The 13884-nt window shown below is 40.4% G+C and overlaps 1 protein-coding gene and 1 pseudogene across 1 annotated transcript; both read left to right on the top strand.

The window, feature by feature from the left end:
* The first annotated feature begins 7713 nt into the window (after positions 1–7713).
* On the top strand, positions 7714–8327 carry LOC147874116 (putative citrate synthase 2, mitochondrial pseudogene; annotated as a pseudogene).
* Positions 8328–8402: 75 nt separating this feature from the next.
* LOC110836367 (putative citrate synthase 2, mitochondrial) lies at positions 8403–12621 on the top strand. Its single transcript, XM_022077483.2, has 2 exons — positions 8403–9424; positions 9964–12621. Exon 1 carries the CDS (start codon positions 8403–8405, stop codon positions 9168–9170), a length of 768 nt encoding a protein of 255 aa, XP_021933175.2. The 3' UTR covers positions 9171–9424; positions 9964–12621.
* The last annotated feature ends 1263 nt before the right edge of the window (positions 12622–13884 follow it).

Raw genomic sequence — 13884 nt, 5'->3', positions numbered from 1 at the left:
CACAAAGCCCTTAAGAACATATGGAGATGCGCACACTGTTACGACACGACAGCGACACGACTGGCAGTCGGTTACCTCTACCGACAACCCCGGACTTTTCTGTCTACCAACTGTCGTTGGCCCTTCGAATTATATGAAAGCGCGCAGACGAACGACTTTTCAGTCGTTCTGCCTTTCATTTCGTGTGAGCATTTGCAGACAGTAGACGATTGTCAAACATGGATTTTGTTGAAACTGCTATAGTATGTGCACCTGTGATTCGCCTCAAGAAAAGGAGGAAAAGGAATTACTGGGTGCATCCATTATACAGCGAGAGACTGTTCAAAGGAAAATTCCATACTATGTATAAAACATTACGGAATTATCATGCAAAATTCTTTTCATATTTTCGCATGAGTACACAAAGTTTTGATGAAGTTCTATTATTGCTGCTCGCTATTTCACCTAAAGAAAGACTGGCACAACTGAACAAATCTCTTGCCAAAGTACTCTTTTAACATTGATGTTTGCATAATCTTTTAATTTTTTGTCATAAAGACACCTTCAATTAATTCTTCGATATTCTCTTCTTGCAACATTCCTGACTTCTGTACTCGGCGAGCATAGAGCGAAGAATGTGGAACAAAAGAGAGCAAAAGAACGAGTGTTTAGTCGTACGTGTACGCATGCTCATGGACTGAACTGTCGTGTCGTTTATGGGTCGTATGCTTCAGCCGACGACAGAACAGTCAGCCGACGGTTAAGTCTTACGTGTGCGCTGGCCCTAAAGGTTTGAAAATGGATAAGTCCAGAGGTTGGAGACGAAGGGTTTTATGGCTCTGTAACTGCAGTAATGACTTCATTCTTACGAGCTGTCTCTGCAGCATTTAACCCTTTGCATACCAGCCGGCCGAAGCAGTAGCTATTAGCCACGAATTCGGCAGATCCGTCGTTATCTACTAAATCTGAAGTTTCAATTACATACAAGACTCCCAGATGGCAACACAGGGCTGCATCAGATAGTTTATACCTTAGTTCATGTTTTGCTCTACAGATCGATTTTTAATGACAACAAGAAATGTTTTTTTAAACAAATGAAATTCGTTGAGCTCGGAAGTGGACCTCGTGGCGTGCTTACAATTATTGCTGGTGGATTTCGCAGTACTGTTTTACTAAGATAAGTTTTTAATCTTTTAATAGTGTTTTTATTTGACGATTATACAGGGTGATTCTAAAAGGACTTTACAAGATTGAAAGTGTGTAGAAATTTAATCAGAAAGCTTACAGAATCGGTTGAGGTGTCATTTTGTAGCAAAACAAATCGCCCGCGTGTTTCTGATGCTGTCGTGGAACGAGTGAGGGAGAGCTTTGTCCGTAGTCCTGCGAAATCAACGCGACGTGCGTCTCGTGAGACTGGCATTCCACAACCGACCGTTTGGCGCGTGTTACGAAAACGTTTGCACTTAAAACCATACAGATTTACCATTATGCAAGATAAAGTGACTCGTTAGGAATTCTGTGCAGAAATGTTGCATCAGATAGGGGAAGACGAAACATTACTGGACTACATAATCTTTAGTGATGAATCGACATTTCATGTCAGTGGTAAGGCGAACACCTGCAACTGCAGGATTTGGGGCAGCGAAAATCCTCGTGCATTTCTGGAACATGTTCGTGACAGCCCAAAGGTGAATGTGTTTTGTGCCCTTAGCAAAGTTAAAGTGTACGACTCGTTCTTTTTCCATGAGAGAACCATCAACGGTATCGTGTATCTGGATATGCTCGAAAATCTTCTCATACCGCAGTTAGACGAAGTTGACCAAGAAGGACGCATTCACTTCAAGCAAGACGGCGCACCGCCTCACTGCCTCACAGAAGTCCGGGATTTCCTCAACAACCGTTTCCCAGGTCGGTGGATTGGTCGAACAGGGCCGATAGCATGGCCACCTCGTTCTCCAGATTTGACACCTCTCGATTTTTTCTTATGGGGTTTCATTAAATATCTTGTGTTTGTTCCACCCTTACCTACCAATCTCATTGAGCTCAAAGCTTGAATCACCGCTGCAGTTGCAGAAGTGACACCGGATATGCTGGATCGTGTTTGGCAAGAAATTGATTTCAGGTGGGATGTCTGCCATATCACCAATGGCAATCACATCGAACCAAAATGACTGTTTGAGGTAAAATTTGATTTGTTTTGCTACAAAATGACACCTCAACTGATTCTGTAAGCCTTCTGAATAAATTTCTATACACTTTCAAAGTAGTAAAGTCATTTTATAATCATCCTGTATAGTTCTTATGATATCTTTTCGTTATTTTCCTTAGTTTATTGTATATATGCGGTTATAATAGATTTTTGCGGTTACAATAGATTTCTCAAAGGCATTCGCTTTAGTCCCATACGATAGGCTGATTACAAAAATTGCTGCAACCGGTGTGGGCTTGAGGGTAGTGGTATGGGTAAAGGAATTTCTCTTAGGACGTTCGCAAAGAGTAAGAGTGGACGGGCAACTATCACATGAAGTCAGGGTAACATCAGGAGTGCCGCAAGGGAGACTATTAGGTCCCCTACTATTCCTCGCTTATGTTAATGATATTTGGAAAAACATTGATTCAAATATACGGCTTTTCGCTGATGATTGTATAATATACAGGAAAATAATGGATAGTAGTGACATTGATAAGTTACAGACAGATTTGAATAGATTATGGGCGGTAGAAAATGAAATGAAGATAAATCCAGATAAAAGTAAAGCTGTCAGCTTCAATAGAGCTAGGGTGAAGGATAGGCTGAGGTACTTTTTTGGGGATCAATTAATTCCAGAGGCAAATAGCTTTAAGTACTTAGGAATTCTTATTCGCAGCGATCTGAGCTGGGCAGATCATGTAAATTATACACTAATTAAAGCATGGAAGGCTCTCCATTTCGTAATGCGTATACTAAAAAAGGGGAATAACAATACGAAACGTTTAGCTTATACGTCGCTAGTGAGACCGATACTTGAATATGGAGCTGTGTGTTGGGACCCTTACAGGGAAGGGCAGGTAAGAGCCCTAAATCGGGTGCAGAAGAGAGCGGCTAAATTTGCAAATTTCACGAACGAATCTAGTTGGGAAACATTGGCACAGCGTAGATTGATAGCCCGAATGTGCACCCTTTTCAAAGCATAAACGGGGGGCCGGGCTTGGAAAACGATAGGGGATAGATTACTAAAGCCATGCTACCTGGGCAGGGACGATCATACTCGGAAAATTAGGACTAGGAAACAAAGAACGGATGTAGGCAAATATTCCTTTGTAAATAGGATCATAAGAAGCTGGAACCAATTACCTCCAGGCGTGCTAGAGTCTTTCCCCTGTAAATTAGGCACCTTTATAAAGAGGGTCAGAAAAGTAGTTACAAGCTAAGGGTTATTAAGTTGGGAATAAATGGTGAGAAGGGAAGTGAAGTGTCTTAGTCTCCAAGTGATGAAGGGCTGTAGTTTTTTTTTTTGGGATAAAATTTTCATGTGCTGAGGTCTGACTTTATATTCTAATCTAAAGTATTGTGATTAATTAATGGATGTGTGTTTTTGTATTGTGTGTAAGGGGAATGATTTTGTAGGAGTGGATGTGTAGTTATGTGTGTGGGGTGTTTATGGAGTGTACTTGTTTATATGTATTTTGTTGTAATTGTGTAGTGCAGGGATGGCCAACCCGCGGCCCGCGGGCCGCATGTGGCCCGCCTTGAACATTTTTCCGGCCCGCGAGATTCATCACACTTTTACAAAATATATTTATTTTATAATGGCCAAAGTAGTGAAAACCAATGTATTAAAAAAATACATTATTTGTGCATCCATATATTCAAAAACACGCTCAAACATAACGGACGCTAACCTGCAACACCAATTACGATGTGCAAATACCCAAATTGAGATCGATTTGCAAAAGCTAAGTGAAAGAGTGGAGAAACAAATATCGCACTAGTAAAATAAATATTTTTTAATGATTTCATTATTTTTATTTCATTCATATTTTTATATTTTTTATATTTAATTTTTAGTGCTATATATTTCTTTACAATGTACGCTTAGTATCATTATTATTATATTATCTATGTTTACATGTAAGAATAATAGTAAACACAATAATAATAACTCATTATGTTTCAATTTTTCACTCCAAAAAAATGTCTATAGTGTATCTAAATCTAATATGGGGATATATAATTTTATATGTGGCCCGCGGAGTTATGATGCATTTCCAAAGTGGCCCGAAAGATCATTTGGGTTGGCCACCCCTGGTGTAGTGTAAGGACCACTGCCACCTGGTGCAAACCCAATTGCTGTAAATAAATCGTAATAATAATATAGATAGTGATAGTGACATTATTCCGGAAAGTGTGTCTGATTCTTCTGTAAGTGATGAACACAGTGCTGCAGAAACAAAAGGCACACCTGCTTACACTATGTCCGACATTAAATTTCCGTGCGCATTGTTTTACAAAAAGTGTTATAGTTCAGGAACAGATAACAGTGCAGACACCAAACTCATATCGAATTTCTTGCCATTCTCCTGTTCGCTTTCATTGAACCTTCTTCAGGAGGACAAGGAAGTAAATACAGGGAAGCTTCTAACGAGATCATCCACGTCCTCCTCCCAGACTGAAACAAAGCGTCTCTGTCGGTTCTCCCAATGATTTCATTTAGACAAACCCTCCTCCACCTCTAACGGCAACTGAGTGTATGTTTGGTCGATAAACAGCTTAATATAAAGACAACAGAGTAACCTCTATTAAACCCAATAGAAGGAGAAGCCACTGAATTTTATTTTCATTCCGTTTGTCATATTCCTGAAGCTCCGATCTAACATTTCTGCTTCGTCCGAATCCTCACGAACGCCCGGAAGTCCCCACAGAATTTTGCTCGTCCTTTCTCTAGACGCAATTAAGAAGCGGCGACTCACGAGCTACAAGATTCGCGCAAATCCTCAAGAGATGTACAGATTAATCTGCTACCAATAAACATGTATGAAAAGTTTGGTTCATTATCGTCAGACTAAAGCCCTCCTTTGCACCAAAATTTCCCTGTTTAAAGATGACTCATCTGAAACGTTGCGCCTTGTAGTCTGGTAGAAGTCTCCCGACGTTTCAGAGGCGCTTACTGCCTCCGTTAATCATGGCCGTAATGATGGGGATCCTCAGCACCTCTGGAACGTCGGCCAAGTTCTACCAGACGACAACGTCCCTGAGTGTCTTCATATTATCCGGTGTGAGAACCGTTTCGGCGTCTGTCAACAGGACTTTAGATAACAAAGAGCCACAAACACAGTTATTATAGAACTATATGAATAATAAATAACCTTCCGTTTCCACACACGAGGCCAGCAGAATTACACGTGGTCAGTGATAAAGATCAGCAGCTGACATACGCCTCGATAACTCCTAAGTTTATAATACACTTTCCCAGAGAAACAGTCGAGTGGAGGCTTGCGAAGTCACGTTACGATGACAAATCGCGCTGTCAGAATAATAAGTACCTCCTAACTTCATGTATCAGGTATCACATCTCTCGCATCACACACCTGCGCATACTTCTCAGCTTATCTTGAGTGAAATACAGTGTTCTTCTGAACGCTTCTGAAGACTTTTTGTTGGATATAGCATCGACTCTTTCGGTTATGACCTCGTAAACATCCTCTTCGCAGTCTCTGCTTGAGCGTACACAGAGCTTGCAATAAGGGCATCCACCAGCCTCGATGAAAGCGGTGCATGGCGTCACAGAGCTACTGGGTCACAAGGAAATAACATCTTTCTTTAACTGGCCATACTGAAAAAACGTTGTAGACACAACTCAACTCCAGACATCGACAATTTCAAAGAAACTGGGTTCTTAATTAAACTCCACTAGGCTTTGTCGGAACGTTTAGAATTAAACTTCATGGATTCTTTGAGAAATTGTGAGGATGAGGCAACACCATTCAGTGCGCCATCACAGCTTTTACGTGCATCACTGATAAATTTGCCTTCCCTTTAACAGTTTTAAAAAACTGAGGCTTGCCTCAACTTCAAACTTTTTAAAATTAATTATAATATAGAAATATTTACACAACCAGAAATTTTCTCAAAAACTGATCGTAGTAGAAGATATTGTTTTATAACCCTCAAGTGTCTTCTCATATCTGAATTATTCCTACAATTCTTATATTCTCGTTTTTAAATGTGTTTAATATGTTGCTTCATTTGACATCTCAAGTTGGAATATAGAATATACACAAAAGAGAGGAAATTATGAGCACACACGCCTGCTGTGAATTTCAAACACGAAAAGCATCCGATACCTCAATATAAGCCTATCAGAAAATAAACACAAAAATGCCGGACAAAGTTAAAATATTTGGGAACAACAATAACAAATCAAAATAATACTCATGAGGAAGTTAGGAGGAGACTAAATTCCGGAAATGGTTGCTACTTCTCAGTTCAAAATATTTTGTCTTCCCGTCTGATTTCTAAGAACCTAAAGATTAAAATACACAAAACAATAATCTTGCCTGTTGTTTTGTATGGGTGCGAAACATGGTCTCTAACTCTGAGGGAGGATCATAGATTGCAGGTGTTTGAGAATAGGGTGTTGAGGAGGATATTTGGGCCTATTAGAGAAGACGATGTGGTCTGGAGAAAATTACATAATGACCAAGGTTCTCTGTGGTATTCCTCGGTACTAGAGCAAATGCCGAGTTGTTACTCAAATTCCACGTTGCTCTGCATGCCTCTCATGCAGCCCTTCTAGTGTTAACATCAAAATTCCTCTCTATATACCCCCCCCCCCCACATTAACGTAATTTTTTTTCCAAACGCCGTCCTTCCAAGGCCAATATCAAAATTCAAAATTAACGCTAAGACCCTGATCAACTTCCCCCTCTCCATTTCTTATCCCATCCTGTCTCCTAACTCCCTTGCCCTTACTAAAGATATCTATACCAGGACGAGCGGACACTGCCTGGGAAACTTCGTAGCCTCAAACCAACTTTATACCCCCATTTATAATAGTAGTGCCTATCGCTACTCCACCCACTTTCTCTCTCTCTCTCCCCTTCGGCTTCAGATAATTAATAAACGGGGCACATATTGAGAAAAATATTTCTAACTTTTTATAGTTGTGAAGAATTTGTTTTATTTTTATTTTGCGTGCGTAGGCCGAATATATGTATGCAGTAGAATTGCCTCAATAAAGTGTAAAGTACTACATTTGTTTACTGAGAAAACATTAATCATTGTTACATAATAGTTTTGACCGACATTGTTGTATTTTATTGGTGTTTACTGGCGTAAACAATCGCCTTCCGTTCCTGTGGAAACAACTGAGCTTGGAATCGCTTGTGGAATAAGTGCGTAGTAAACAAGATACTTTTGTGCAATTGAAAACCTTTCAAAATAATCCAATATATACATTTCATACTAATTATTAAGACATTTTGAATACTGTTCTACACTCTTTGCATATTATTATTAATTCAATTGTTTATTGCCGGTGAACATCCAGTTATTCTCCCCTTGAACGAAGACTTATGTAAGTACGTCCTCCTTTTTATTGTTATTATTATTTATCAACATATTTACATGTTTTCATTAGTGCTTATGAACACTTGCAAGAAAACTAAGCTACTTTCCTTTCTAACACAATTTCAAATAATATTATATAATTGTTTGATCTTTGTAATGGTAAAGTGCAGTGATTTCTTTGCGGTACGGACTAAAGTCTTACGTAATGTTTAGACGGGCTTCGCCTTTTTGTTGCAGTTTCGGTGTGCAAAATTTTGTAGTAAAAATGGGTTTGTTTCGCACGATGGCTTCGGTAATCACCGAAGTAGGACAGAAAGTGTCACCAGCCTTGACAGTTCTGCGCTACCCCTCAGACTCGACTGACCTCAAAGCTGTACTTGCCAAGAAGGTTCCTGAGGAGCAGGAAAGGGCAAAGAACTTCCGAAAAGCTTACGGAACAACCAAGATCGGGGAGGTCATAGTTGACATAATGTATGGAGGTATGAGTGGCATCAAGGGGTTGGTACGTGAGACATCTGTTCTTGATCCTGACGAGGGAATCCGTTTACGTGGTTACTCAATTCCCGAATGCCAGAAACTGCTTCCTAAGGCGAAGGGTGGGTCTGAACCCTTGCCAGAGGGTCTGTTCTGGCTGCTCATTACTGGACAAGTTCCAAATCAAGCTCAGGTGCAAGCAATCTCAAAGGAGTGGGCAAAACGTGCAGCACTACCATCACACGTGGCGACACTATTGAAAAATTTCCCTACAACCCTGCATCCCATGTTGCAGTTGAGCAGCGCCATTACAGCACTCGGTTGAGAGAGCAAGTTCGCCCGGGCATACTCCTCTGGAGTACACAAATCGAAATACTGGGAGTATGTTTACGAAGACGCGATGGATCTAATCGCAAAACTCCCCGTCGTAGCAGCGACCATCTACCGCAACACGTACCGTCATGGTAAGGGCGCTGGGGCCATCGATGCCAGCAAGGATTGGAGTCAAAACTTCTGTCGGATGCTGGGCTATGATAACCCAGAGTTTACAGAACTCATGAGATTGTACCTCACAATCCACAGCGATCACGAGGGAGGCAATGTGAGTGCCCAGACTGTTCACCTGGTTGGCTCGGCGATGTCGGATCCGTACCTCTCATTTGCAGCTGGTATGAATGGCCTCGCAGGTCCTCTTAATGGTTTAGCGAATCAGGAGGTATTAGCATTCCTCAAGAAATTGCAGAAAGAGTTGGGAGACAACGCGTCAGACGACTTAGTGAGAGAGTTCATCTGGAGAAGATTAAAGAATGGACAGGAGGTTCCAGGCTACGGTCACGCTGTTCTTCGTAAGACAGATTCACGCTTCGCCTGCCAGAGGGAGTTCGCACAGAAACATTTGCCCAACGATCCACTTTTCAGGCTGGCGTCTCAGGTGTACAAAGTGGTTCCTCCCATTCTCATGGAGACAGGCAAAGTCAAGAATCCGTGGCCCAATGTGGATGCTCACTCCGGTATACTTCTTCAGTATTACGGTCTGAAGGAGGTGAAGTACTATACAGTTTTGTTCGGTGTATCTCGTGCTTTGGGAGTGCTGGCATCTCTGGTATGGGACAGGGCTCTTGGCTTCCCCATCGAACGGCCCAAGTCTCTATCAACTGAGGAACTATAATAGACTATAATGAAACAGATGGCTCTGGCAGTCAAATCAGAAGAGAGTAGAAACTGTGCAGAGTCAGTGGGCTGGTCACTCACTATTCTTAAATGCACGCTTCAAAGACTAGGAAACCTCCAAAAGGAGTCGGCGATGACCCACTACTGGGTTAAGCTACTAAGAATGTAACAGCTCAAGGCTTAGAGATTTGTGCAGAAGACCAAGAGACGCAAGGCATGTCTTGATGAAACAGAACCCTTGAGAGCCTAATGGTAAGTATACGTACCACATGCTTTAACAATCAGTAACCCTTCATTATGTGTTTGTGGGTTTCGTATGCTTTTCAGGGCAAACAGCAATCATTTTTTTAAACAGCATTAATTGGTTGATAATATTAGCCCAAGTAATCAAATTTCTCGTCTTTTATGAAACTTGGAGCTTCATTTCCGTGTTTGCAAGGCTCCGCCTTAAAACCATACCATCAAGGAGATGAAGTCAGTTTAATATTATCATCCCACCAACATTTAGAACTATCAACTGGCCTCTTCCGTTCAGGTTTTCCGATTAAAATGTTGCACTTCTTGTCTCTGCCATGTGTACTACATGCCCCGCCCATCTCATCACCCTTTACCTGATCAGCTTAATATTTATTATTTAGTGAATGGAATTATAAAGCTCAATATTAGCAGTTTTCTCCATTCTCGTGTTGCTTATTCTCTCGCAGGACCAAATATTCTTCTGAGTACCGTTTTCCCTCTCATTCACCCTCACTTGAAGAAAAAACCTGTTATGGCAATGGAATATTTTTCAGGAGATGGAGTTAAACCAACATGGCCGTTGATCTTAGCACGCGCATGCGCTCACTGAATGAGTTGAGAGAGAGGAACCGACTATGTGCCGCTTGAAGATTTCTGTCTTCTGGGTTGTTGAGCTGTGTAGTCTGGTCGATGTTTACCAACGCTTCAGAGGTCATAATGACTCCTTCCGGCTCCTATAAACCTAGCCCCACACACCCTATTGGCATATTCATCGCCCTGATGACGGACCTTTGAAACGTTGGTAAACATCGACCAGACTACACAGCGCAACAACCCAGAAGACAGAAATCTTCATACTCACAGCTGTGAAAACCTCAAATCTTACATGAACGACGCTTCGTTGAGGTTGGAAGACGATGGCGTTCTTCCGGTCCACAGAGTGACTTTGATGACGAAGACACCAACTTTAATTTCCTTTTTCAAGAAAACGACGATCCTGCCCATGTCACTGATGAAGACTGGGATTTGACGTAACATCCGAAACGAAAACTAAAGAGAAATACCATTTACGTCAAAGACGGAAATGTTATTTAATTCTCCTATATATTTTCTGCTCAAGCAGTCTTATCGAAACTAGGTTATTGTAAACATGTTTCACTTTATCCAAAATGTCATTATCCATCAATACGTAGCAATTTCACTTTTACGTCTTGTATTCAATTCACTGGCGGAGACTCTTTTTGGGTCAAGAAACTATGTTCGTTGTATTGCTGGACTCTTGTTAGACACTGACATTCTGACGGTCTGCAACGGAGATTAAAAGTAATTTTAAGCATACGTTTCACCACTTCACTCTGGGTGAATATAGAAGTGTACACAAAATTCAAAGTACAGTAAAACCTCTCAAGTTGGACACCCCTTTATATTGGACACTTTTAATTGGAACCGGCGAACATCGTATAATTCTACATGTCCACAATACCCTATATCTTGGACACCCCTTATGTTGTAAGTTGGACAGGTTCATGCATTTGACTTCGATGCTTTTCAGGGAAACTTTTTCAGTTACATATTTTGTTATTTTGAATTTCTGACTGATGAATGCCTCCTCTCTGGAGGATTATCTTATGGACATTGAACTCATCATTGGAATGCATTGCAAGTGTTTAAATATTCTTTTGCTGAACCCTGAACTGGACTACAGTTTTGCAGAAGACACAGTTTGCACAGCTTGCATTTGAGTTCAGACTGTGTTAACAGAAACTGAATTTTTCTTTTTGCGATGGAGAAGCGAAAATTGGTGGAATTAACTTTAGAAAATGTTATTGAGGCTGGGGTGTAATGTGCAATGCATGGGAGTGGGCTTCAAAAGATTATTATTAATACTATTGTCATTAATTCTTAATTCAAGTAAGCCTAGTAGTTAGTGTATGTAAGTAAATAGATTATTTTGTCATTAGACCACAATCTGATGTTTCTCCTTCCCTCTATCTTGGACACCTCTGTAAGTTGGACACATTTTCGTGGAACCCCAAGTGTCCAACTTAGAGAGGTTTTACTGTACCTGAAAAATAAAACCGACGCGAAGTTTAAATGACTTAATATCAATTTTATACAATCAAAATCCCAGTACAGGTAGCTCTCGAATTTACGCCGGGGATGTGCTCCTGGACGAACCGGCGTAAATTGAAACTCTTTTATAATGTAAATCAATGGGAAGTCAATGACATGCGTTCCCTGCACCCAAACATTGACGAGTAATATAATGGCATTACATTTAAAGCTCTGAAATAACGTAAATAAAGTAAAGGGAATTTAAAAACTATATTTTATACACTTACAATCGGCAATTCGTTGGTCCCAGCGATTGACTGCGATTCTTTCATGTGATTGATGTGTACAGTCATCTCTGCTGTTATGCGATAGTTGCATTCATGTAAGACGCCGACCTATAGAAAATCGTGTAGCAAAAATAACCCCGGTACCTCCGCAGAGATTAAATTAGTTCTTTGAAAGTTTAAAGTGCCAGAAATGAAATTGCATAAGAGCAAACTCGCATATGCAAAAGTTAGCGTTTCACAAACAGCTTTTACCGATTCATCGATCTCATTGGAGCAAAATCCCGTGAACGAAACATACGTATTTGCAGAGATGACTGTATTTATAATTCTTATTCAAAATCAGCGATGTAAGAATTACGATTTAGTATAACAATCAGAACGAGGTACATTGTAAAATGTTATAAGTAATAGTATTTTTTTTCCACTTTTTGACTTTCTGGTTTCAAAATCGGCGCAAATCGAGGGTTACCTGTACTTAACAACTCCGTTGTAACACGGAGAAAGCGGTGATGCCCTTAAAATGGGGTTATGACCCAAAACATGTCACAAATGAACTGAATTCAACACATAAAGTGAAACTCTTGTGTGTGAATGGATGATAATTTTCAGAACATGATGCTCCTGTATTTACGATGTTATGACCTAAGGGTTAGAGTATTAAGGTGTATCCTGGTAGGGACCTATTACCTCTCCACTCCTATTCCAGTAATTAAGTCACAAGCTTCCCTTAACTACTTTAATAATATACTAAACAAAATAAAAGTTACATTCCCACTACTACAACATGGGTTCAACATACAAAGCTATGATAGTTCTGTAATTCTGATGCCTCCTAGCTTCATCTCAACACTTGTCCACTCGAGCGCAAGACTAACGAAGATCACAGTGTCGTCTCTAGTAGCTGATGAGGATCAGAGAGCTACCTCATCAATTGGTAAGCTTATAAAGGGTTTCTTTGTCCCGTAACTGGGAATTTCATATTACACGATAATATAGTACAAATTGGTCAGTCACACCCTCGACACAAAAGACTCATTTGTAAGATAACGAGCGATTGGTGTTATTCTCATCATCTAATGATATGCTACATCCTAAGAACCTCCTATTTGGTATTTCCAAGACGTAAGTCTCTGTGGCTGCTTTGAGGTTGCAGGTTTTCCGTAGGAAGGATATTGTGGTCATTCGTTCTTTCCTGTGTGACCAACTGGCACAAACATTTCCTGTACTTCCAACTAACTCATTATTAACTACTTACAATCAATCAATTATAATATAAGTACTAAATACATAAAGGTGAAACAGGTGTTCATAACACTTTCCCCTCCTTTAATGAAAATGTAAACTAATAAACACATTTTCTGAACTAATTACTCACAGATTAATAAACACATCCGGCTCCTTTCAGTTTTCTGTCTCTTTCGGTTTCTTTCCTCTGTTTACGTCAACACTGATTAATTATTTAATTATTAGAGATATAACTAAAGTTTTAACAGTAACAACCAAATGGCTGAAAGTGAAGGTAGTCCCGACAATGGTGACCACTGGAATCCTCCTGGGATTGTGCGCGGGGAGAGTCCTCCTTTACTGTCTGGCTGGATACCTCGAAACCAATTCCGACGTAGACGAGGTGTACGACGATTTATGCATCAGCCGGAACTTTACCCCGGTGATGGTGTAGGTATACGTTCACTTTGCCGATTGGCTTCTGCTTCTGCCAATTCTGCTAATCGGGTTTGATTCATCATCTGCAGAGGTAAGGTAGTTGATGTATGCGATTCTTCACGATAACCTGAACGCAGTTGGTTTGACCTACATAACTGTGTTCCTGACGGTGAGCGTTTCCAATCCGTCCAACATCACTCGTTATTTCGGTGAGTGAACATTATATATATATATATATATATATATATATATTAATGAACAGACTGAGAATACAATTAATACTCCAAAAATCCACTCGATTACAGATGTCCCTTCTGCTGGTGGGCCATGACGTAGGTTATACGAAATACTGGCCACATCTATTCCAGGTCTGGAACTCATTGCTTCTCATCGCTGAATAATGGCTTTAACTCTCCCAACTCGGCGGAGTGGTTCTATAACAGTTTCTTCATCCTCATTTAGTATTCTCTC

The sequence above is a fragment of the Zootermopsis nevadensis genome, unplaced genomic scaffold, assembly GCF_977971745.1.
Source record: "Zootermopsis nevadensis isolate Lab colony 2312 unplaced genomic scaffold, Znev_1.0 Znev_ptg000011l, whole genome shotgun sequence".
Lineage (NCBI taxonomy): Eukaryota > Metazoa > Arthropoda > Insecta > Blattodea > Termopsidae > Zootermopsis > Zootermopsis nevadensis.
The sequence above is the reverse complement of the archived record's forward strand: the minus strand, read 5'-3'. Positions and strand labels throughout refer to the sequence as shown.